The sequence below is a fragment of the Saimiri boliviensis genome, chromosome 1 (assembly GCF_048565385.1).
Source record: "Saimiri boliviensis isolate mSaiBol1 chromosome 1, mSaiBol1.pri, whole genome shotgun sequence".
NCBI lineage: Eukaryota > Metazoa > Chordata > Mammalia > Primates > Cebidae > Saimiri > Saimiri boliviensis.
Genome location: NC_133449.1, coordinates 36,188,219 through 36,212,611, shown reverse-complemented (window position 1 = coordinate 36,212,611; position 24,393 = coordinate 36,188,219). Strand labels below are relative to the sequence as shown.

The 24,393-nt window shown below is 42.1% G+C and overlaps 1 protein-coding gene across 3 annotated transcripts in view; it reads left to right on the top strand.

Annotated features, from left to right (window-relative positions):
• Positions 1 to 7,377: 7,377 nt before the first annotated feature.
• The window catches only part of FEZ2 (fasciculation and elongation protein zeta 2), a 47,920-nt gene continuing 30,904 nt past the window's right edge, over positions 7,378 to 24,393 (top strand). For all 3 annotated transcript variants that reach the window (XR_012516798.1, XM_039460019.2, XM_003926895.4), the window contains exons 1-3: positions 7,378 to 7,693; positions 15,086 to 15,194; positions 23,637 to 23,753. Coding sequence is in view for 2 of the 3 variants with exons in the window: in XM_039460019.2 (XP_039315953.1) it covers positions 7,410 to 7,693; positions 15,086 to 15,194; positions 23,637 to 23,753 (510 nt within the window). In the remaining variant the exon portion in view is untranslated. The remainder of the gene's footprint in view (positions 7,694 to 15,085; positions 15,195 to 23,636; positions 23,754 to 24,393) is intronic.

The window sequence follows — 24,393 nt, the reverse complement described above, 5'->3', positions numbered from 1 at the left end:
GACTATGGATGGTGTTTCAGTCTGTGAGAGCTCCCATAACAAAAACTATGGATGGTGTATCAGTCTGTGAGGGCAGCTGCAGCAAAGGAAACTCATGTCCTCACAGTCCTGGAGGCTAGAAGTCTAAGACCAAGGTGTCAGCAGGGTTGGTTTCTGCTGAGGTGTCTCCTCAGCCTGCAGGTGATTGCCATCTCACTGTGTCCTCATGTGGTCTCTCTTCTGTGCATGCATCCCTGCTGTTTCCTTGTGTGTCCAAATTTCTTCTAGATATAAGTCAGACTGGATTAGGGCACACCCTTAAAAATCTCCTTTTTTAATTTTTTTTTTTTTTTTTTATTTGAGACAGAGTCTCACTCTGTTGCCTAGGCTGGAGGCAATGGTGCGATCTTGGCTCACTGCAACCTCCATCTCCTGGGGTCAAGTGATTCTCCTGCCTCAGCCTGGCGAGTAGCTGGGATTACAGGTACATGCCACCACACCTGGCTAATTTTGTGGGGTTTTTTTGGCATTTTTAGTAGATAGGGCATTTCAACATATTGGCCAGGCTGGTCTCAAACTCCTAACCTCAAGTGATCCACCTGCCTCGGCCTTCCAAAGTGCAGGGATTACACGCGTAAGCCACTGTGCCCAGCCAAAAATTCTTTATTTTTAACTTAATGACCCCTATGAAGATTTTATCTCTAAACACAGTCATATTCTGAGGTGCCAGGGGCTTACAGCTCCAACTATGGATTTTGAGGCAACATAGTTTAGTTCATAACAAGAGGAGAAGTCTGAGGCTGAGTTTAGCTGGCCCGTCTGGGTTGATACAGTCTGGAGAGTGCCTGTTCTCTCCCATGCATGCTTACCCATGGAGCTCGGTACATCCACAGCTCAACGTAGGCATTGCAGGTACTGGGAGTCCTGCATTTCCATGGTTGGGGGTGAATGAGATACTGAAGTTCAGGCACTGGTGGTAATTCCATGCATCCGAAGTTCCAGTTTGGTGTGACTCGTGGGCATTAGGGTATGCACTAATCTAGTTTCCAAAGGGCAAATCAGTCCTTCAGAGTTAGAAAGTTACCGTCTCTGTCTTTACAACATGGAATAAAACTAACATTTCTTTCTTTAAACAATAAGAACAAGGAATTAACAAATCTCCTATGCTAAACCCTTTCATACCAGATTAGAAACAACTAGCTTACTTCTATGTCTACTGTAGTCAAATCAGGCAGAAAATTGAGCAATTGCATGTCTGTTGGCTAAAATTATGTAAGCAATTATCTTAACAGGCTACTTTGTTTTGTTTTTGTAGACCAACTCCCATCTGACTTAAGTGACATATTTATTTAGCCACATAACATTTTGATTAAGCTATTTTGATGTAGCAATATTGATGCAGCTCTTTTGCTGTCAAGACATTTTGACCACACTTAAAAAGAGATGAAAAAACCTTCGTAAACTTACAGCTTTAAGAAAATTAAAATGTTTTATATGAAATAGACAACTTCATCCTTAGTCACACTTCATCCCTACCCTGTTTACGATGAAATTTTCCTTCTTTAAAGAAAGGAAATTTTAATATGTTTGAATATAAAAAACTTAGAGGCAAGAATACAAGTGAAAAACAAAGACCCAAGAAAATAAAATTCCAAAGGAGTAGGGCATTTTAAAACTCATCATCCTTTTTTTTTTTCCCTTTCTTTTTGAGGCCAAGTGTCACTGTTACCCAGGCTGGAGTGCAGTGGCGCAATCTTGGCTCCCTGCAATCTCCACTTCCTGGATTCAAGCAATTCTTGTGCCTCAGCCTCCCCAGTAGCTGGGACTACAGGCATACTCCATTATGCCCAGTTCATTTTCGTATTTTCAGTAGGGATGAGGTTTTGCCATGACTGGCCAGGCTGGTCTCGAGCTCCCGGCCTCAAGTAATCCACTTGTTTCGGTTTCCCAAAGTGCTGGGATTACAGGCATAACTGCATCCAGCCTAATGCTCATTCTTGTACCACTCATCAGTGCAAATGTTGGCAGACTCATCTTGCTGATTTTGTGGAATATTGATGGATAGTATGGTTCCCTTGTCCTAACACTTGAAACTAGAGAAAATTTGGGACAAGTATTCTTATAAGAAATTTATATTAATAAACATGCCAGAAAATAAAACCTAATGCTACCCAAATATAATCCAAGTCTCCTTGTTTCTTTTCAGCTGCAAATGCCTCTGAATTGTCTGTGTCCATTTCTCTCTATAAATCTGTTGGTGCCTCTTTTGATGCCACCTACTCTCCAGATGTGCTCTGTTACTGTATTACAGTGTCACGTGACACTGTCGTTATGCTCAATATAACCTTTTTCTACCTTTTTTTTTTTTCTTACTCATTTTCTCCCAGTTAGTAGGAAGTGGACTTATTTCTATTTTCTTGAAGGTTCACAACTTTTTCCCTTTTCTTCATCTTTTTTTTCCCTGTACGATCCAGAGAAATATTTCTCATTTCCACTGATTCTTTTTTTTTTCTCAAACTAGTGCCTCAAATGCCTCTCTGAAAACTCAAGTCCACCCATGACAGTGGTCTATTATATTAATTTTGTTTTACTTTCCAGTGAAGTTAATTTATACAACTATAGTATAAAATACAGATTTAATCAAGAGGCAAAATAGGAGGAATGTTGAACAAATTATAATGTCAGATAAATGACTACTGCCAATGATTGTTTCCACTTATTTTTAAGACACCAGCATTTGATTACCCAGAACACAAACAGGCACGTACTTGGCGGTGTCTTCCCTACCCAGCTATGGTGGTGCCTTGTAAAGGTGCAGCTGTGACCAGTCACCTTGGTTCCTTCTCTTGGAGCCTACTACTGCTTCTGTTTAAGGCGGTTCTGCCTGATCAGGACGCTGTCTTAATCATTAAAATATAAGGGCTGTTCACTAAAGATTTATCCCTATTGAACTTGAATGAACTGGAATAAAATATTCTTTATTAATTCTAGATTATGGTCTTTGTCTCCTCAACAGTTTCTTGATTTTTTATTTTTAAGTGACAGGGTTGGTGGGGCGTGGTGGCTCACTGGTAATCCCAGCACTTTCGGAGGCTGAGGCAGGCAGATTACGACGTCAGGAGTTCGAGATCAGCCTGACCAACATGGTGAAACCCTGTCTCTATTAAAAATACAAAAATTAGCTGGGCATGGTGGTGTGTGCCTATAATCCCAGCTACTTAGGAGGCTGAGGCAGGAGAATTGCTTGAACCCGAGAGGTGGAGGTTGCAATGAGCTGAGATCATACCAGTGCACTTCAACCTGGGTGACAGAGCAAGACTCCATCTCAAAAATAAATAAATAAATAATAAAAATAAAAATAAAAAAAAAGAGACAGGGTCTTGCTCTGTCACCCAGGCTGAAGTGCAATGGTGCCATCATAGCTCACTGTAATGAACTCCTGGGCTCAAGTGATCCTCCTGCCTCAGCCTCCCAAGTAATTTGGACTACCATCACATGTCACTATGTCTGGTTAAGTCAGGCTTTTTTTTTTTTTCCTGGAGAAAAAGTGAAGAGAAGCTACTCTTTCCTTTTTATCAAGCTAGCAACCTTTCCTTAAATTCTTGGGTCACCATAGAGATTTCTAAATTATTTTTATTTTTGTTTCATCAGCTGTTTTTTTTCCCTTCCAGCTATAAATGATTCAGTAATTATGTTAGCTTTTCTCAAGAAACCTTCATTTATATACATTCTCATTATTCTACTATTGTTTTATAATCCCTCTGGCCTTTGCTACGTATGATACTTTAACAACCAGATATTTTTTGGTTTTGTATTCAACAATTTCTTTCTTACGCAGTTCTTATATTTTCTGACCAATTATACTTTTAGTTGGTGCTATGGTTTGAATGTGTCCCCTAAAGTTTATGTATTGGAAACTTCATTCCCAATGCAACATTTTTGAGATGGGACATTTGAGAGGTGTTTGGATCATGGGAACAACGCCCTCATGAATGAATTATCAGCATTATCTCAGAAGTGGGTTAGTTATAGCAGGGGTAGACTTCTGATAAATGGATCAGTCTGACCTTCCTTCTCTCCCTGCTCTCTCACACTCTCTTGCCCTTCCACCTTCTGCCTTGAGATGACACAACATGAAAGCCCTCACCAGATGTCAGCAGCATAATCTTGGACTTCCTAGCCTCCAGAACTGTGAGAAATAAGTTTCTTTATAAGTTACTCAGTCTGTGTTATTCTGTGATAGCGACGCAAAATGGACAAAGACAAGTGGCCTATATGTTGAATAACTGACTTTAAAATTTTTTGTTATATAAATTTCCACCGTGATATATTACACATGTGCAAAATTTATGTACATTGTCAAACCAGAAAAGTAACCTTTTCTATCTTAAATAATTAATATGAATGTAATACTCAAGTGCTATGAAGCTTTGTAAAAGTGTTTCTATATTATCTTTCTAATTTTGAATCAAGGGCTGAAAACTAATTCAATAGGCTAATTTTTCTTAATATATCAAGTAAGCAAGCATGTTTACACATGCTCATTTTCTTACGGCCTGCAGGAGATGGTAGGAAATAAAAGGTCCAAAATAAATAGATTTTGGTGGACAAATTAGTAGAAGCAGGTTATGTGAGATATAACAAAGTGAAAGAACCTCTTCTTAATTGGAAGCTTTTGGGTATTGATGGACTGATCAAAACAGGTGAGGCTGGCAGGAAGCCTGTGGTTTTTCCAGGTTTGTGGCAGTGTAGGAGGCCAGAATTTGGCTGATGGGTATGAGAGTTTCTGGGAAATGAGCTAAGTTTGCTGTTAGGAATTATTAAGTGAAGGGGTTTATAGAACAGTCACTTGGAGCTGGATTCTATCAAGGGGTCCCTGGTTCATATACAGTTGCCCCCTCCAAAAAGAAAAAAACAAAAAACAAAACAAAACAAAAAACTGAAGTCTGGGCCAAGTACCAAAGGAACTAAAGGAAAGGGTGGGGACAGGGCAATGGGGCCACAACGTGAGGGGAACATGGAACATGGTCTCTCCTCCTATATGATGATCTGGAAGGCTGGGGAGCAACCTGAGGTCCCCAATACACATGGGAAGAGAGGTGTGTGGAAGGCATTGAAGAGAAACATTGCTACTTTTGTAATTTTACCTGGTTACAAACATTTAAACATGTAAACGGTTTAAATTTACAAGTATTTAAACTGTTTTCTGCCGTAACAATTTTGTGTTTACAGTAACTGTTTCAAATCCACCAAAGTACCAATTAACAATTTATTCCATTCTATACTTTCTTTCTAATCTAATTGCTCTGTCCCTATAAAATGGCAAAACTGTAGAGAAATATAGTGTTTTCTCAAAGACACATCTCTCTGGAGTATTTTTATGGATAGTGTTGAGTGCCAAGGTTACCATGAGTGTGCAAATATGAGCTGACCAAGAAAAGTGATTTTCATCTTGTTTTCCCAAAAGGATATTTATATTTAATTAAAAGTAAAAATCATCCTGTGTAAGAAATTGAACTAAAATAAAATTCTAATACCACTGGAGCTAAACCAGTGGCAATTTATTTAAAAACATCTGAAAAGTTTGACAGTGCTACGTTTGGGTTCTAAGAGCAATCATTTTCACTTACACATGGACACACAAAAACAGGTAAATAGAAATATGAGTCAAGAAAGTAAATGAATTTTATCTTAGCCAGGTACATAATTTAGAGAGTCTGCATCAACTAGATAGTCTCCTTATAACCTACTGTGTGTGTAGTCGAACACCTGGAGAAAAATAGCTCTGATACTTTGGAGCCTCACTTTTGAGTAATGTTCAGGTAGCTGAGTCAGAATGTTTTCTCATAAATCCTAAAGCTATTGTTCACTGTTGACTAATTAGTTCTAGCTCTTGGCTAACTGGGACTCAACATTCACTCCCTTTATGTTTTCAAAGGAAATAGGGAACAGTATTTCCTTTAATTATCAACAGTATCTTAGGCTTAACCACGGAACTATTTTATTTGATATAGGACAAATCACTGAAGTAAAACACAACATTTATTGGACTAGTAAACAAGAAAATGTTGGTATTAACATGTATTTATGAAAATGGGTTTCCATGCTGCCAAGAGATGGACAAACCATACTGGGAAAAAATTTCTTTTCTATTACTAACTTAAGATTTATTTTTCAAACTGTGAGCTTGTCTTTCATCACCTAACTAGCCCCACCTTCTAAGTGAAGTATTTGATCATGCCAGTCCAAAGAAGTCACTCTTCTCAACTCCTGAGCATTCATTGCCTCTCCACATTCATACTTCCTTAGGATAATATTTACTTTTTCCTCCCTTTAAAAAAATTTTCTTTGACTGAGCCTTGCTCTGTTGCCCAGGCTGGAGTACAGTGGTGCAATCTTGGCTCACTGCAACCTTCGCCTCCCAGGTTCAAGGGATTCTCCTGCCACAGCCTCCCTAGTAGCTGGGATTACAGGTGTGTGCTACCACGTTTGGCCAACCTGTGATGGCCAAGACGGATCACTCAAGTGATCCGTCTGCCTCGGCCTCCCAAAGTGCTGGGATTATAGGCGTGAGCCACCATGCCTGGCCTCCTCCAATTTTTTTGTATTGTAGTAAAATACACATAAAATTACCATCTTAACGATTTGTAAGTGTATAGATCAGTGGCATTCAGCACATTAACTCTGTTGTGGAATCATTTTCACTCACATGTGGACACACCATAACAGGTAAGTGGAACCATCACTACCGCCATCCATCTCCATAACTCTTTTCATCTTGCAAAACTGAACTGCCCAAACACAGTTTTTGTGAGGCATAAACAATTTATTACTCTTAGCACTCTGACATTGTAAGCCCTGTGTATGGAGCACCCATGTATTAGTTATACACTATGGTATCTACTATTAGCCATTGTTCTAAGTGCTTTGCAAATATTAACTGGCATAATTATTTATCTTTGTATGTTCTGCAGGATCTAGCACATGCTTTGCACGTGAGAGCCAAAATATCTGAGGGATGAATTTCGGTACCACTTAAACAGTGACTCTGGCTGTTCTTCTGGTTGGCAAGTTATGAAAGGAGCAGGTTACCTTGGGGAAAACGACTTTGGGGGCATAATCTGATATTAGGTCGTAAGTTTTAAAAAGTTCTTTATTTTAGCCACATTTAGCCCAGGTTTCTAATGATGGAAGCTAAGAGGGAAGTTATTCCTAAATGATAGAGAATATAGGAAGTGACTCAAAGCAGTTAACGTCTTGCTTTCTAGGAGCACCGCGTTCGACTCCAGGAAGGCTCAGGCCACAGGGAGTGCCGGGGCTGGGACTGCCTGGGATCCGTCCGCAGGGTGGCGGGCGGGGGCGGGGCTCCGGGCAGGGGCGGGGCCGGGCAGGGCCGGCCGGGGCGGAGCGCGCGACTGCTCCGGGCGGCGATGGCGGCGGACGGGGACTGGCAGGATTTCTATGAGTTCCAGGAGCCGGCCCGGAGCCTCCTGGACCAGGAGAACTGTAACGCGAGCCCCGAGGCCGGGGCTGGGGCAGGGGCTGGGGCAGGGGCGGGGGTGGGGGCAAGCGGGGGCGCCGACGGCTTCCCGGCGCTGGCCTGCAGCTTGGAGGAGAAGCTGAGCCTGTGCTTCCGCCCCTCGGATCCGGGCGCCGAGCCCCCGAGGGCGGCCGTGCTGCCCATCACGGAGCGCAGCCTCTTGCAGGGGGACGAGTGAGTGCGGGCCCCGGCTGGGAGCGGGCGGGAGCCTCCCTTGCCCCTAGCCCTGCCCGCCGGCCCTCCGGCCACAGCTCCTCCCCGCGCCCTCCTTCCGCCTCCATGGACGCGGGAGTCCCCGCCCTCTCGCCTCCCTCCTCGGGCCGTCGGCCTCGGCTCGCCCCGCGATTTAAATCCCCTGCTCCCCGCCCGCCACGCTCTCTGAAAACCTCGGCCTCGGCTCCCTTCCGCTCTCCTTCCTGCAAACAAACCCTCGTTTGCTTTAGAGGAGAATCTCCTGTGCAGAGCTCGTAGTTAGAGACGGCACCACCTGGGGCACCTGTGTCGCCATTCATTCACTCAAGTCGCAATTATTAAGCACCTGCCGAGTGCCAGGTGCTGCCTCGCACAGAGAACACCAAAACGCCTGGGCATTTTCCCTCCCAAGTACGACGCATCGTAGGATGGGAGATAGATTTGTAAACAGATATTTGTGTGGGTGTAATTGGCGCTGCAGTGGATATAGGTACCAAATGTGGGAGACTTAAAAGCGTGTGTCTGGGGAGAGTCAGGAAAGACTTCAAAGAGAAATGCGCAAACAAGATCTGACTGATGCGAGGGAGTGTGCCTGCAGGTGGAAAAAGGTCTAACATCCTAGGTGGAGTGTGTTGCCCGTGTATAAGTACCAACGTGCGGGACAGCATTGAGGGCACAGGAATCTGTGGGACCCATCCCAGAGCCCTGGTAGAGTGCGAGCCGCCACAGAGGCGAAAACCAAGGGGCCTGCTTGTGGATGGTAAGGATCGCATGGTCTGGTGGGGAGACCAAGGCATACACAGGTAATAATAATTACAGGATCACCTGAGTGCAATGATAGGAGGTTGACAGGGATTTATGAAAGCTGGGCGAGGGGAGGCTCAGAGTTCCTGTGGGCACTTTTTAAACCACCCTGAGCCGCAATTATAATTTGGTTAAATAAGAGTTGTGATTATGTACCACGGTTTTACCCCTAATAGGAATGGTGAGAGTGAGGGAACTTGAGTATGTTATGTATATAGGGGGAGAGGAGTCCCTGGAGAGGCTGAAGGTAAAATGAGTGGAATAAGACTGGGCGCGGTGGCTCACTCACACCTGTGATCGTAGTGCTTTCGGAGGCTGTGGTGCGAGGATGGCTTGCGCCCAGCGCTTCGAGACCAGACTGGGCAATACAGTGATACCTCGTCTTTACAAAATTTAAAAAGATTAATGGAGTGTGGTGGCGCATACCTGTGGTCCCACGGACCCAGCTGCTCAGGAGGCTGAGGTGGGAGGATTTTGCTTGAGTCAGGGAGGCGAGGGTTGCAGTGAGCCGTCATCTCACCATGGCCCTCCAGCCTGGGTGACAGAGCGAGACTTTGTCTCAAAAATAAGGACATGGGAAGGAATGGATTTTCAGAGCATTGATGGGACGGAGAGACTCTTAGAGGTTAGGAAAAAATGTTTGAGAGACAGGGCAGGAATCATGGGCATGGAAAGGAGTTAACAGCCGGATTGTCTCCTTTCTTCTGGGAAACAGATTTATCAGGAATAAGGAAGGAAGCTTGAAAAGATAGCTTTGGGAGTGGGTTCTGTAAACATGGCCTAGCAGTGGTGCAGCCCCCCCTGAGTTCGGAGATCCATCTCCTTTCATTGGTTGCTCTAAATACTGTTCTGCCTAGGTGTAGAGGAGGGAAGAATTTGTGATGGATTTTATACACACATGCATGCAGGCAGCAGCAAAAGATGACATTTCTGGAAGTCTATTCCCAAAGAGAAGTTAATTTTATGTATATGTAGATTTAGATACTCTGAATCACTAAACCCCGGACACATTCTGGATTTAAATATTAGTTTAGATTTATTATGTATTTGGCTTTATCAAGAGTAACTGACTTAAATCAATTAGAGGATTGTACGTAGAACGTTAAGAGTCTTTGTTTTACTCAGACTGTCAGGAAAGTAGGTTATTTTAGCCTTTACTTAAAAAAATACTTTGTTGCTCTTGTTAGTGGTATTTAGTAGATGTTATGTTGGTGGTAATGCATGTTTCTTGAGAATGCATAAGAAATCTCTCTTTTTTCAGGACTTGGGAGCTGGTCACCACTGTCATTGTCCCTTTTATATGACAGAAATATACTCACCATTGCTTGATAGTCTGTTCCAGCTCCCTTTTCACTAGATAGAATTGATAATTGTTTTACTCAGACCTGTGTTTTAGGTCAGGGGATCCCCAGTCCCCAGACCAGTACTGGAACTGGGCCACATAACAGGAGGTGAGTGGCTGGGTGAGTGAGCAAACCTTCATCTGTATTTAATCTGTATTTACAGCTCCTCCCCATCGCTTGCATTACCACCTGAGCTCCACCTCCTGTCAGATCAGCCACAGCATTAGATTCTCATAGGAGCGCAAACCCTATTGTGAACTGCGCCTGTGAGAGATCTAGTTTGCACACACCTTATGAGAATCTAATGCCTGATGGTCTGTCACTTGTTTCCCCTTACCCTTAGATAGGACCATCTCATTGCAGGAAAACAAGCTCAGGGCTCCCTGTTTCTACATTATGGTGAGTTGTATAATTATTTCATTATATATGACTGTGTAATAATAATAGAAATAAAGTGCACAATAAATTGTAATATGCTTGAATCATCCCAAAACCAACTCCCCAACCCCTGGTCTGTGGAAAAATTGTCTTCCATGAAACCAGTCTCTGTTATCAAAAAGAATGAGGACCACTTTAGGGCACTTAACTTCTCTAAGCCTCAGCTTTAGTTTTGGTTAAATATGGATTGTCTTTACCTACTGAGGTTTTACTTTAGAATAGTATTCTGCAGGATTTAATGTTGGCAGGACTTTGACTTCCTTGCAGAAGAGCTGTCCTGCCCACTGTTTATGACGGTTTGTAATACTTAATGATAAAGATGAAGGCGGCTCATATTTCTTAACTGCGGAATTCTAGAAATCTTTCACTAGAGTTTCCTGTATGTCCTTCCAACTACCATTGTTTTGACCTTGGTGGAGACTGTTAATTGGCTTTCGTTTTCTTGGAAGATCAGACTCACCGACAGGTACTTCTAAGTGAAGTATTCTATACCACTTGTATTTTTCTTATAGCCTCATTTAAGAAGGAGCAAATAAGCAGACAAAGCAATCTCCTCAAACCCTGGACTGTCGTCACCTGCTAGTGTATCCTACTCAAGTTCCTGACCACGATTAGGTCTATAGTTAGTGATAAGGTTTGGCTATGTCCCCACCCAAATCTCAACTTGAATTGTATCTCCCAGAATTTCCATGTGTTGTGGGAGGGATCCAGGGGGAGTTCTTTCCTGTATTATTCTCATGATAGAGAAGTCTTACAAGATCTTATGGGCTTATCAGGGGTTTCCGCTTTTGCTTCTTCCTCATTTTCTCTTGCTGCTACCATGCAAGAAGTGCCTTTCACCTCCTTGGAACTGTAAGTCCAATTAAACCTTTTTCTTCCTACTCTCAGGTATGACTTTATCAGCTGCATGAAAATGGACTAATACAGTAAATTGGTACCAGGAGAGTGGGGTGTTGCTGAAAAGAGACCCGAAAATGTGGAAGCAACTTTGGAACTGGGTAACAGGCAGAGATTAGAACAGTTTGAAGGGCTCAGAAGACAGAAAAATGTGAGAAAGTTTAGAACGTCCTAGAGACGTTGTTGAATGGCTTTTCCCAAAATGCCAACAGCAATATGGACCATAAAGTCCAGGTTGAGGTGGTCTCTGGTGAAGGTGAGGAAGTTGTTGGGAACTGGAGCGAAGGTGACCCTTGCTGTGTTTTAGCAAAGAGACTGGTGGCATTTTGCCCCTGCTCTAGAGATTTGTGGAACTTTGAACCTGAGAAAGATGAGTTAGGGTATCTAACGGAAAAAATTTCTAAACAGCAAAGCATTCAAGAGGTGACTTGGATGCTGTTAGAGGCATTCAGTTTTATAAGGGAAGCAGAGCATAAAAGTTTGGAAAATTTGCAGCCTGACTACATGATAGAAAAAAAAGCCCATTTTCTGGGGAGAAATTCAAGCCAGCTGCAGAACCTTGCATAAGTAGCAAGGAGCCTAATGTTAGCCCCCACAACCAACGGGAAAATGTCAACAGGCCATGTCAGAGACCTTCACAGCAGCTCCTTCCATCACAGGCCTGGAGGCCCAAAGAGGGAAAAGTGGTTTTGTGGACTGGGCCTAGAGTCCACCTGCTGTGTGTGGTCTAGAGACTTGGTGCCCAGTGTCCCAGCTGCTCCAGCTATGGCCGAAAGGGGCCAATGTACATCTCAGGCTGTGGCTTCAGAGGGTGCAAGCCTTAAGCCTTGGGGACTTCCATGTGGTGTTGAGCCTGTGGGTGCACAGAAGTCAGGAACTGAGGTTTGGGAACCTCCTCCTAGATTTTAGAAGATGTATGGAAATGCCTGAATGCCCAGCTCACAGTTTACTGTGGGGTCCTCATGGAGAACCTCTGCTAGGGCACCGCGGAAGGGAAATGTAGGGTTGGAGCCACCACGTAGAGTCCCTACTGGGGCACTGCTTTGTGGCGCTGTGAGAAGAGGGCCACTCTCCTCCAGACCCCGGAATGGTAGCTCCACTGACAGCTTGTATGTGCACCTGGAAAGCCACAGACACTCAACACCAGCCTGTGACAGCAGCAGAGAGAGGCTGTACCTTGCAAAACTGTGGGGGTAGAGTTGCCTAAGACCATGGGAGCCTACCTTTTGCATCAGCGTGACCTGGATGTGAGACCTGGAGTCAAAGGAGATCATTTTGGAGCTGTAAAATTTGACTGCCCCACTGGATTTTGGACTTGAATGGGCCCTGTAACCCCTTTGTTTTGGCCAATTTCTCTCATTTGGAACAGCCATATTTACCTAATACCTGTGTCTCCCCCACCCCCTTGTATCTAGGAAGTAATTAGCTTGCTTTTGGTTTTACAGGCTTATAGGCAGAAGGGTCTTGTCTCAGATGAGACTTTGGGCTATAAACTTCCGGGTTAATGCTGCAATGAGTTAAGACTTTGGGAGACTGTTGGGAAGGCAGAATTGGTTTCAAAATGTGAGGATACAATATTTGGAGGAGCCAGGGCAGAATGATATGGTTTGGCTGTGTCCCCACTCAAATCTCAACTTGAATTGTATCTCCCAGAATCCCCACATGTTGTGGGAGGGACCTAGGGGGAGGTAATAGAATCATCGGGCTGGTTTTTCCTGTGCTATTCTCATAATAGTGAATAAGTCTCACAAGATCTGATGGGTTTATCAGGGGTTTCTGCTTTTGCATCTTCCTCGTTTTCTCTTGCTGTCACCATGTAAGAAGTACCATTTGCCTCCCGCCATGAGGAACTGTAAGTCCAATTAAACCCCCTTTTTCGCCCCCCAGGTTCAGGTATGTCTTTATCAGCTGCATGGAAATGAACTAAGTCAATTACTCACCGTTTGAAAATTTCTTACCCAGGAAGGATGAGCCAGAAACCCAGCAAGTTTAGCAGTCTACAGACATTGCCCCTAATTCTACTTCACTGGCATTAGAGGAGATATGATTCCAACAGAGAGGAGCGTAGGAATGGACCATGCCTGTGGGAGTTTTGCTGGGCCAATGAATTAGTTCTTGAGAGCTTTTCGGGTTTACATTTTTATTGAAGCTCATTTTATTTTTTTATTTCATTTATACATTTTTAGAGGCAGGGTCTTGCTCTGTCACCCAGGCTTAAGCAGCCCTCCTGCATTAGCCTCCTAAGTAGCTGGGACTGTGAATTAATTTTTTTTTTTTTTTTTTTTTTTTTTGGTAGAGATGTGGATCTCTCTTTTGTTGCCCAGGCTGGCCTTGAACTCCTGGCTTCAAGCAGTCCTCCCACTTTGGCTTCCCAAAGTGCTGGGATTACAGGCATGAGCCACCAGGCCCGTCCCTAATGTGTATTTTAAAGCCAAACATCATTTGGGATGTTATCCTTTTAGCAGCTGCAGTCCTATTGCTTCTTCTTTTTAGCGCCTAGTGTCTATTTGTTAACTATGCTGTATCTCTTATTTTAAAATTTTCATTCTTGAGCTTAATACCTAGGTGATGGGTTGATAGGTGCAGCAAATCACCATGGCACATGTTTGCCTCTGTAACAAACATGCACCTTCTTCACATGTACCCTCAAACTTAAAAAAAATTCATACTTATGTTTATGCCCCAACCAGGATTATTTTTGTATCCTAGTGCCTTACACGATTGGAAAGAAAGCCTATTGTTTATTCACAATTAAATACCTAATATATATTTTTTTACATGACATCTTTGTGTATACCTCTAGCTAGTAAGTAGCTAATGTGTTTAGTGTTTGACCTATCCCATTTAGATTTCACCTCACTTGTGTCTCTGAACTCTGGTTTTTCATAAAACATGTTTTATTGCGCTGATTATTACTTTGGTATTGAAACCTGAATTTTGGTCATGAAATTTGAGTTTGGTGTTCTTACCTGGTGTGGTTTGGGATTCTCTTCAATACATCTCATTTGAATTAATGCTTAGAGTAATGGAGCTGTAAGGAGTGTCTGCTTCTTATCCAGGTCTCTCATTTATAGAAGGGCAGTGGATACCTAGAGAGATTAAGGGGCTTGGCCAGTGGCTCGTTGTTTGAAGAAAGATGGAGATGAGAGTTTGTTTCCCTGGTCTTAATCAAATGCCGTTTCCATTTTACCCTCTTGCCTCCCCATAATGCTGGTGGGTAATAAGGTCAGGTAACTGCATTGGACAGAGCCTGTGTGCATTTTATTGTGAACTCCCTCTCTTTCTCCTTTTCATTTTATCTGCCTTAGTCCTTTGCTTCTTTATTACAGATTAGATATTAAATCCTGTTTTCACACTGAGAGCAAATTCTTTCTCCAGAAAGGATAACAAACCTTTGATTAGAGAGGAATTTTTCACTTTTTGAAATGGTCTTTGTGTTTGAAGTTACAGAAGAAAAGTAAGTGTAATACAGAGTTGTATTTATTACTCATGTGACCCTGCAAACATTTCTTACCCTCCCTGTCTTTCAGTTTCTTCATCTGTAAAATGGGAATAATAATGTTTTCCCCTTCTAATGTTTTTCAAGATTAAATGAGTTAATACATATAAATTGCTTAGAAGGTGCCTAGCACCTAATACAACGGAAATGTTGCCTGTTGACTTTGGGGGTTTTCTGTACGCCTTTACCTTCCCTTAGGACTTCTTATCAGCCCGGTTATGTGATTTTTCACTTAGTTTTGTTTAGGAGACTCTACTTCGTTGATGTTTTTTGAGACAATGTGCTTTTTGTTTTTCTCCTTTGACATTTGGTGATCATCTTTCACTAAACATTTGTTTAAGAAAGACATATAGAGTATTAATTTTCATTGATTGTAGTTTTCTTCTTTTTAAGGATTTGGAATGCCCTGACAGATAATTATGGAAATGTGATGCCTGTAGACTGGAAGTCATCCCATACTAGGACCTTGCACTTGCTTACTCTGAACCTCTCAGAAAAAGGGGTAAGTTAGGAATTGAACCAATGGTTTTTGAATAACTGATGCTGATAATAGAACTAAAATTGTAGCATTTCTGCTTAACACAGATTCATTGACCTGCCTCTTATTTCTGAACTTACATCAGTTGGGGAGGTTCTGTCTTACTCTCTTGGCTCTAGGGCTGTCACCTTGCTGGTACATTCCTCCAGTTCTTCTCCAGCACACTCATTTTTGTATGTGTAGTTAAATTTCCATCACAATTTTTTTTTTCTTTTTTTTTTTTCTGTGACGGAGTCTTGCTCTGTCACCCCGGCTGCAGTGCGGTAGAGTGATCTCGGCTTACTGTAACCTCTGCCTCCCGGGTTCAAGCGATTCTCCCACCTCAACCTTCCGGTGGGAGAATCACTTGAACCCGGGAGGCAGAGGGTTGGGATTACAGACACGCACCATCATGCCCAGGATTACAGGCGTGCACTACCACGCCCAGCTAAGTTTTGTATTTTTAGTAGAGGCAGGGTTTGGCTGTGTTGGCCATGCTGGTCTCGGACTCCTGACCTCAGGTGATCCACCTCAGCCTCCAAAGTTTGGGATTACAGGCATGAGCCACTGCACCTGGCAGTGATGATGGACTAAAACACTCAGTAAAAATCCTAGCCTTTGGTTTAATATACTGAGGGTATTTGAATCTCAACATTGAGTTAACATTTTAATGAATGTGGTGAACTCTAGACGTGATATGTTGTCAGGAGACTATGTATTCCTGTGAATACTGGAGAATCTTTAAAAGATATTTTAGTTCTTAGCTTTTTAAGGCTGGGTGCAGTGGCTCATGCCTCTAATCCCAGCACTTTGGGAGTCCGAGTCTAGCGGATCACGAGGTCAGGAGATTGAGACCATCCTGGCCAACATGGTGAAACCCTATCTTTATTAAAAATACAAAAATTAGCCAGGCATGGCGGCATGCGCCTGTAGTCCCAGCTACTTGGGAGGCTGAGGCAGGAGAATTGTATGAACCTGGGAGGTGAAGGTTGTAGTGACCCGAGTTCGCGCCACTGCACTCAGGCCTGGAGACAGAGCAAGACTCCATCTCCAAAAAAAGAAAAAGATATTTTAGTTCTTGTCTTTTCTTGTCTTTTTAAATATGTTCTTGACTAACTTACCTTTCTTGGGGGCTCCTGTGTATGTCCTGGTATTGCAAAGTGAAGACACCTTGACTAAGAAGTGGAGCACAAGTGGTAGGACAGCTATGGGGGCAGAAAAAGGCAGAGAGTTATTGAAGGAAAATCACTGTTAAGTTTGTTTAAAGTTCATGAGAAACGTAGTCAAATGATCTAAGTTTCAGGGCCAGGCTGTTTAAGTTCTTTATCAAATAATAATATAAACTCATGCCACATCTTCTTGTGTGCTGTATATTTCATTAAGCATAATTATGTGATTATTGGGAGTATAGTGCAGTAGTGCTGTCAGTATTTTTAATAGCATTGTTAATGTTTTGTTAAAAGGATTTTCTTATATGTGAGATCAGAAAAGTCTACTGTTACTATTTTCTAGTAAAACGTAGAATTCTTGCTATATTTCCCAGTATTCAGTAGCTATAGAAATCTTCCTGATTGTGCCAGTCGTTAATCCCATTAAGCTTTGCAGACTGACCTGGCATACATTTAATGAAAAGGAACAAAATGAGGGATCTTTTGCTCTGTCTTATGTTTATTTAGGTCCTGACTATAATTTTGGGCTTAGTTCAAGTTTCCCTTCCTCTCTGAAGCTTCCTATTACTGTTTTAGCCTTTGCTGATCTCATGGAATTATACAATTTTAGAGTTGGAAGGGGCTTTAAGGGACACTTAATCCAGCCTCTCACTTGGGGGGAATCCCCACCTCAAGCATCTCTGACAGATGGTTATTTAGCCATGGCCTAAATCCCTGCATGGAAGGAAAACATACTCCCCTCTGTGGGAACTGATGGCACTAGTGGGGATGTGAATTTTGAAAGGACTTGTTATCTGTGCCATGGGGTTTAGCCTTGTTGTCTCAGGGGTGCTTGTCCCTGGAGTCTTTTGTCTATGTCTCTAAAATTACCACTGCCTTCTCTTGTTAATTATGTTTCTGAGTCTGTCACTAGATTGTGACTTCCCAGCAGGTATTTGTATTTGTCTTTATAGTAATGACACTGTTCCTGGCACATAGTATGAAGACACCTGTTCACTATTGAGTGACGAAATGAGTATCAGTGAAACTGTAGGGCCAGAGATTGTGATGGAAAGGTTTTTTAAAAAATATTTTCTATATTATTTAAAATACTGCTGAATGCACCAAAACCAGTCCATGGATACCTTTTTTTTTTTTTTTTTTTTTGACGTATTAAAAAATAGCATAGAAGAGTTTTCATTTGTAGTTTCAAAGACAGGCCCATTAGCAGCATGAATGAGACACTTTAATCCAATTTCATTGACTAAAATATATAGTGGCCCACTATATTCTCTGGTTTCACATCTGCTGCTTTAGCTTTAACTGTGGATTTAAAAACTTGAAAAAAAAAAACCCACAATAAAATAACAACACAACAATAAAAAATAATAAAAATGAAAAACCAATACAACAACTATAAACCATTTACCTTGTTTAGGTATTATAAGTAATTTGCATGTAATTTAAAGCTTACAGGAAGATATGCACAGGTTATATGCAAATACTACCCCATTTTATATAAGGGACTTAAGCATCAGCAGATTTTGGTATTGGGGCATCCTGGAACCAATTTCCCATGGATACTGAGGGATTGGCTGTACGTCTTGTATTGTTCTTAGATTGCATTTTGGGAAGTAGCTCCCTTTTGTTGTCTTTTGAATGTCATTTTCAATGCCAGGGTAATGACATCTCCAAGATATTGATTAGTAATGACGTAGAGTTTAATGCTAGTACTGACATTAAAAAGCCTTAGCTGGAAGAACTCAGCAGATGAAAGTGAACACGTCATCATTCACTTATCACCTTTCTGTTGTGATATGAGTATTCTGGTGATTAATAGATTTGAAATTGGAACTCTGTTTCTCAGGAAGGATTAGCACACATTGAGTTTCTGAAAAACAAATGGACAACAAGGACTGTGTAAGAGGCCACCACATCATTCTATTACACAGTATATAATTAAACCTTTTTTTAACCTGGGAAAGTTACTGTATTTACCATTGCCACCTGGGTGCTCTATTCTTTCCATGACTAAGCTATATAAAATTTACCTTTTGAAAGCATTTTTTTTTTTTTTTTTTTTTTTTTTAAGACAGAGTCTCGCTCTGTTGCCCAGGGTGGAGTGCAGTGGGGCAATCTCGGGTCACTGCAACCTCCACCTCCTGGGTTCGAACAGTTCTCCTTCCTCAGTCCCCCAAGTAGCTGGGATTACATGCATGCCCCACCATGCCCAGCTAATTGTTTTGTATTTTTAGTAAGACGGGGTTTAACCATGTTGACCAGGCTGGTTTTGAATTCCTGACCTCATGATCTGCCCACCTCCACCTCCCAAAGTGCTGGGAGTACAGGCATGAGCCTTCATGCCTGGCCAAAAGCATTCTTTAGATTATTTTACTTAAAAAACAAAGTCTGTAGGAAATTGTTTTTGACAACAGAATTTTTTTTTTTGCATTAAAATGAGAAAAACATTCAGGAAAACTAGTTTGCTAGATTGCAGTTTTAAGTTTTTCTTTGATTGAAGATTAAGATGGCACACTTCTAAATTTGATAGGTCTTTTTTAGAGTAGGGCAACTGGTATCTTTCAAATTCTTACATGGGCACATTTTTTCCATTTGATGTATCTTCAGTTTTATACAGGGAAACAGTACCACCAGATCCGTATCTAACCATGGCATAGGAAGGAGCGATGAGAATGCTTGGCAAAGAGAAGACACATTTATGCCGAATGGGAGAGTGAATAATGATACCCATGACAGCCAGGGCTAGTTTGCAAAGCCTGAAAGGTATTCCAGCTCTTAGCATATGCCATCTCTGTGGGGAATGGACTTGGCTCTCTCTCTGGAAAGATGATCTGGGATCATTTCTGTTGTCATGGAAATTTATTATAATAGTTTACTGGTATTGCTCATGTGTTTTGGTCATAAAACCTATTTTAAATCTGGTACCATTCTTGAATATGCTTATATGATAAAATGCTTCTCATTCATTTCAGCTTAAGAACATCTTCTTTGCTGTATTTTTTCTTCCATGTGCATTTCCTTGATGACAGAGACTTTTGTGTGCGTCTTTATACCTTTAAGAGCAGAAATAAGAAAAAGATAATGATGTCTTCCATGGAAGCAATTTGATTGATTGATTGATAGATTGACAGAGTGTCTCCCTGCGTTGCCCAGCCTGGAGTACAGTGGCACCATCATAGCTCACTGCAGCCTCCAGCTCACGGGCTTAAGCAGTCTTCCCACTCCAGCTTCCTGAGTAGCTAGGACTAAACATGAGCAGTGCCATGCCTGGCTAATTTTAAGAAAAAATGTTTTTGTAGAGACAAGGTCTTACTGTGTTGCTCAGGCTGTTCTTGCTTTCCTGACCTCAAGAGATTCTTCCATCTTGTCCTCCCAAAGTGTTGGTATTACAGGTGCGAGCTGTGGCATCCTAGGCTTCCTTAGGAGTAATTGTTTTCTTTTTTTTTTGAGACATGGTCTGGCTCTGTTGCCCAGGCTGGGGTGCAGTGGCGCCATCTCGGCTCACTGCAACTTCTGCTTCCTGGGCTCAAGCAATTCTCCCACCTCAGCCTCCCAAATAGCTGGCACTACAGATGTACGCCATCATACCTGGCTAATTTTTTGTATTTTTTGTAGAGATGTAATTTTTTCACCATGTTGCTAAGGCTGGTCTCAAACTCCTGAGGTCAAACAATCTACCCGCCTCAGCCTCCCAAAGTGCTGGGATTACAGGCATGAGCCACTGTGCCAGCCTGGATTAATTTTAAAATTAAAACTTTTAGTATTTATAAGCCAGAAGGGGAAAAATAAAACAGAACTATTGTCCTCAAGCTGCAACACAGCAAGAGTGACTGGGAAGGGGGTTTGGAGTATTTGAAGTGGAAGGATGGATGAAGCTAATCGGTAGGTCTACTCCGTGCCAGCGGCATGCCCTTGAAATCACATTGTGCCAATTTTTCATGTTCTTTGATTTTGAAATCATACATCCCCTCTCATCAAGAGCCTAGTTTCTTGATCTTTCTTCTTCTTTTAAAAATTAAATTATTGAAGGGACAGCTGTCATAGTTTAAAAAGTAAATTAGAGCTATAGGACTTAAATGAAATGGCAGTCTCTGCTCCACTTACCTCATCCTTGATTTCTCCGTACCAGAGGTAACTGGCCACTTTAAATTATATCAGCTATTTCTTCTAGCAGATAACATGCTCATGCCATTTTATTTGATATTATTTTCTCAATTTTAGACTTTATTTATTTACTTTCCACCCAGAGGGTGAAGGTTCAGCTCTCTTACTGCCCTTTGCCAACCCCTGACACCAGACCTTCCCGAAAACTTCCCTTCCCCCGTCTTCCCTGTATAATTACATCAACGTCTGGGGTTGAATTAATCTTTATCATTTATATTTACTATTTAAATGTGCATAGTTGACCCATTTTGATATATTATGTTTAAATTTTCTCTACTTAGGTTTTTTCTTAGGATAGTAACTGCCTTTTTGTGATTTATTTAGTTTATAATTAGCTGACCAATTCAGCCTCAGTAGAGCCATAGAACTCATTTAGCAAATGGAGTACACTAGGTGATCTATCAAGTCCTCCTGCTCTCCCTCCTCACCCTCCTCCCCGCCCTCCTCTGTCTCTTCTCCATGCTCTCTGCAGTAACAATTCTAATCTGAATGGCTGCTCTCTAGTTCAGCTTTACAGTCATCATTCTGGGATTTTCACTTTACGATCATGATGAGAATTCTCTTTGCCTGTCACTTGCTATTAGACTACATGTGGTTTTTTCTTTTTCATTTTCCTCCTGGTAGCTTTTTGAGAGAGGGCACATGAGAGGTAAAATTTTTGAGAACTTGTATGTCTGAAACTGTCTTTTTCCTAAGCGCCTGCCTACTTGTTTTTTAGCTGGATATAAGATTCTAGGATGGACTTTCTCCCAACCTGGAAATTTCATTGATTATTTTGTAGCATCTATTATTGCTATTGAGAATTCACATGACATTTTGATTTCTGATCCTGTTAATATGATGTGCTTTTTTTTTCCTCCTGGAAGCTTTTAGATTCTTCTTTTTTCCACAGTGTTCTGAGTTCATGATGCTGTGTTGAAGGCCATGGCCAGGACTTTGCTAGGCTGACGGTGCAGTAAGAAATAAAATAAGAAGGGATGTCTTCACTGTGCAGCAGCCTGGAGTTGCGCTTTAGGGGTGTGGGTGGACCCTGCAGTGCCGATGGGCCTTCTACCTGCCTAATGTTGGAAAGTCAACACGCCAGTGCTTCTTCCCTTGGCTCTTCTCACCTGCAGGTTTCTTACTCTGTAGTCTGTGTTCACCTGCAAACTCCAGATGCTCATGTTATACAGAACTAGGGAAGCAGTAGGGACCTAGCTCCACTACATTTGTCTTCAGCTTTAGATATATATCCTCTGCATGGGTAAATAAAATTATTTTGCCAGGCAAAATTTTATTTTAGTTATATACTATGTAATAGAATGATGTGGTGGCTTCTTACATAATCCTTGTTGCACATTTATTCTTAGGAAACTCAGTGTGTGCTAATCCTTCCTGAGGAATAGAGTTCTTTTTTTGTTTTTTTTTTTTGAGACAGAGTCTCACACCATTGCCCTAGCTGGAGTGCAGTGGTGCGATCTTGGCTCACTGCAACCTCTGCCTCCTGGGTGCAAGTGAATTCTCCTGCCTCAGCCTCCCAAGTAGCTGGGATTGCAGTCACCTGCTACCACACTCAGCTATTTATTTTTATTTTTAATCGAGATAGGGTTTCACTATTGTTGACCAGGCTGGTCTCAAACTCCTGACCTCTTGATCTGCCCACCTTGGCCTCCCAAAGTGCTGGGATTACAGGCTTGAGCCACCGCACTTGGCCTGGGGAATAGAGTTCTAATTTCAGTTCCATTCAACACTGGAATGGTCATGTCATGACAGATAGGTAGATGATAGACAGAGGTTCACTTGTTCATTTCGATCTGCTGAGTTTTTTCAGGCAAGGTTTTTACAGTCAATTCTGGTGCTAAACTCTAAGTCATTATTAAGGGGGCTGTTCATATTGGTATGGGCAGGGTTAAGGGAAACTAACTAGGCATGGTGTAATCCCCCAGGGCTGGCAACAGAAACTGGTACTTTAGCAGTCCTGGGCATGAAGAGGTAAGGACAGGGAGAGATTACCAGAAACTGTTGAGATTGGCTGTGTGGGAGAGGTCTGCTAACCAGAGTTATGGCTTTTGGCGAAGAGCCATAGTCAACAAGTGACAGTCTGACAGGGAGGAAGACAGCAGAATACATGTGCAGCCCTCACCATCCCACCTTCCAGTCTCCCAGTGTCTGCCAGTGGGTTTAACCCATCTGGAAGCCAGACGTCAAGAACATCCTTTGATGTCCTCCATAAAGGTGATCCTCCTGGAGCACAGAGCAGGGTGGAAGATGGTGGTGAGGTGAGAGGTGAATTGCCAGCTCAGTTAGGTTTAAAGAGTTTCTTGGAACCTAGGTTATATTTTTGTTAAGAAGAAATGTGTGGGCTGGGCACAGTGGCTCACGCCTGTAATCCCAGCACTTTGGGAGGCCAAGGCGAGTAGATCGCCTGAGGTCAAGAGTTCTAGACCAACCTGACCAACATTGTGAAACCTCGTTTCTACTAAAAATACAAAAAAATTAGCCAGACGTGGTGGCAGCCACCTGTAATTCCAGCTACATGAGAGACTGAGGCAGGAAAATTACTTGAACCTGGGAAGTGGAGGTTGCAGTGAACTGAGATAGCGCCACTGCACTCTAGCCTGGGGAACGGGGCAAGACTCCGTCTCAAAAAAAAAAAAAAAAGATATTAGCAGTTAGTTTGCAGTAACTTTTATGTTTTCTTTAGAATGTTAGCGTCTACCAATCTTATTATTTGTTGCCAAACTTGCTCCTATTTTTCCTGCTACTCACAGTAATTCTCTATGACTTGCTAACGAATACCATATTTTTTCCTGCATATCTGTCAGCTTTTATAGCAGTCTTCCCCATGGAAAAAAATAGCTAAGTTTGTATCTATCTCAGGCAATAGGGGATGTATGCAGCATCTTAGCAATTTCATATTTATTATACATTCTTCTCGTTTCTGTTCCAGATGAACATGTACTCACTGCTTGGTACAGAGTGATTGTAATAATTTCTCCCTCTCGAGGGAAAGCTCTCAGTAGATGCTTTTCTCTGCAGCCGCCTTTACTCAGAGCTGTTGACTTTGTTTTGATCAGGACGTCCTGCGTTTAATGGTGGGCATTTTTGTTTTTAGGTAAGTGACAGTTTCCTCTTTGATGCATCAGATGATGAGGAGCTGAGAGAGCAGCTGGATATGCACTCAATCATTGTCTCCTGTGTGAATGATGAACCCCTCTTCACGGCAGACCAGGTATAGAGGAGATACTCATCAGCGCAAGGAAAGGAGACTCCAGAGCTGAAAAAGGGGCTTCTTATTATGACACTAAATAATGGCTGTTGGTTAACTTATCTTTCCTATTTTTTCTGGTTATACAGGCTTAATAGTTAACTCTTCCACAGAGAAAAGTAATGTCATCTGAAGCAGAAGGGATTATGTTGGTTGGGAAGATTTCCAACATTGGCATTGTTGAAGTGTATAGCAGGTTACCAAGGAAGGGTTATTGCTTAACCCCAAACCAGAAAAATATTTGTGAATTTGCTTATTTCTTTAGATTTACCCAAATATGGAAAAACTGTGAAGTATCTGTGTAGAAATTACTTAGTATCTTTAAAACCCTGGGTAAAAAGCATTAGCATGTGTTAAAGTACATATTGCGTGCCCCGGAAAAAAGTGAGCATTATTCCTGTGGAATGCTCTAATAAGGTCAACGCTGTATTCACTTAAAACCAGTTGAATCAGCTTTCTCATTTTCTGAATGCTCTTCCCACCTCTCTTGTATTGTTGAAATGTGATGCCAGAACTTCTTCCTGAAATAAAATGTTCCATGGCTACTCGGACTGTGAATTCTACCATACTCTATTTTTAGGCTGGAAAGACGAGGTCAGTAAGG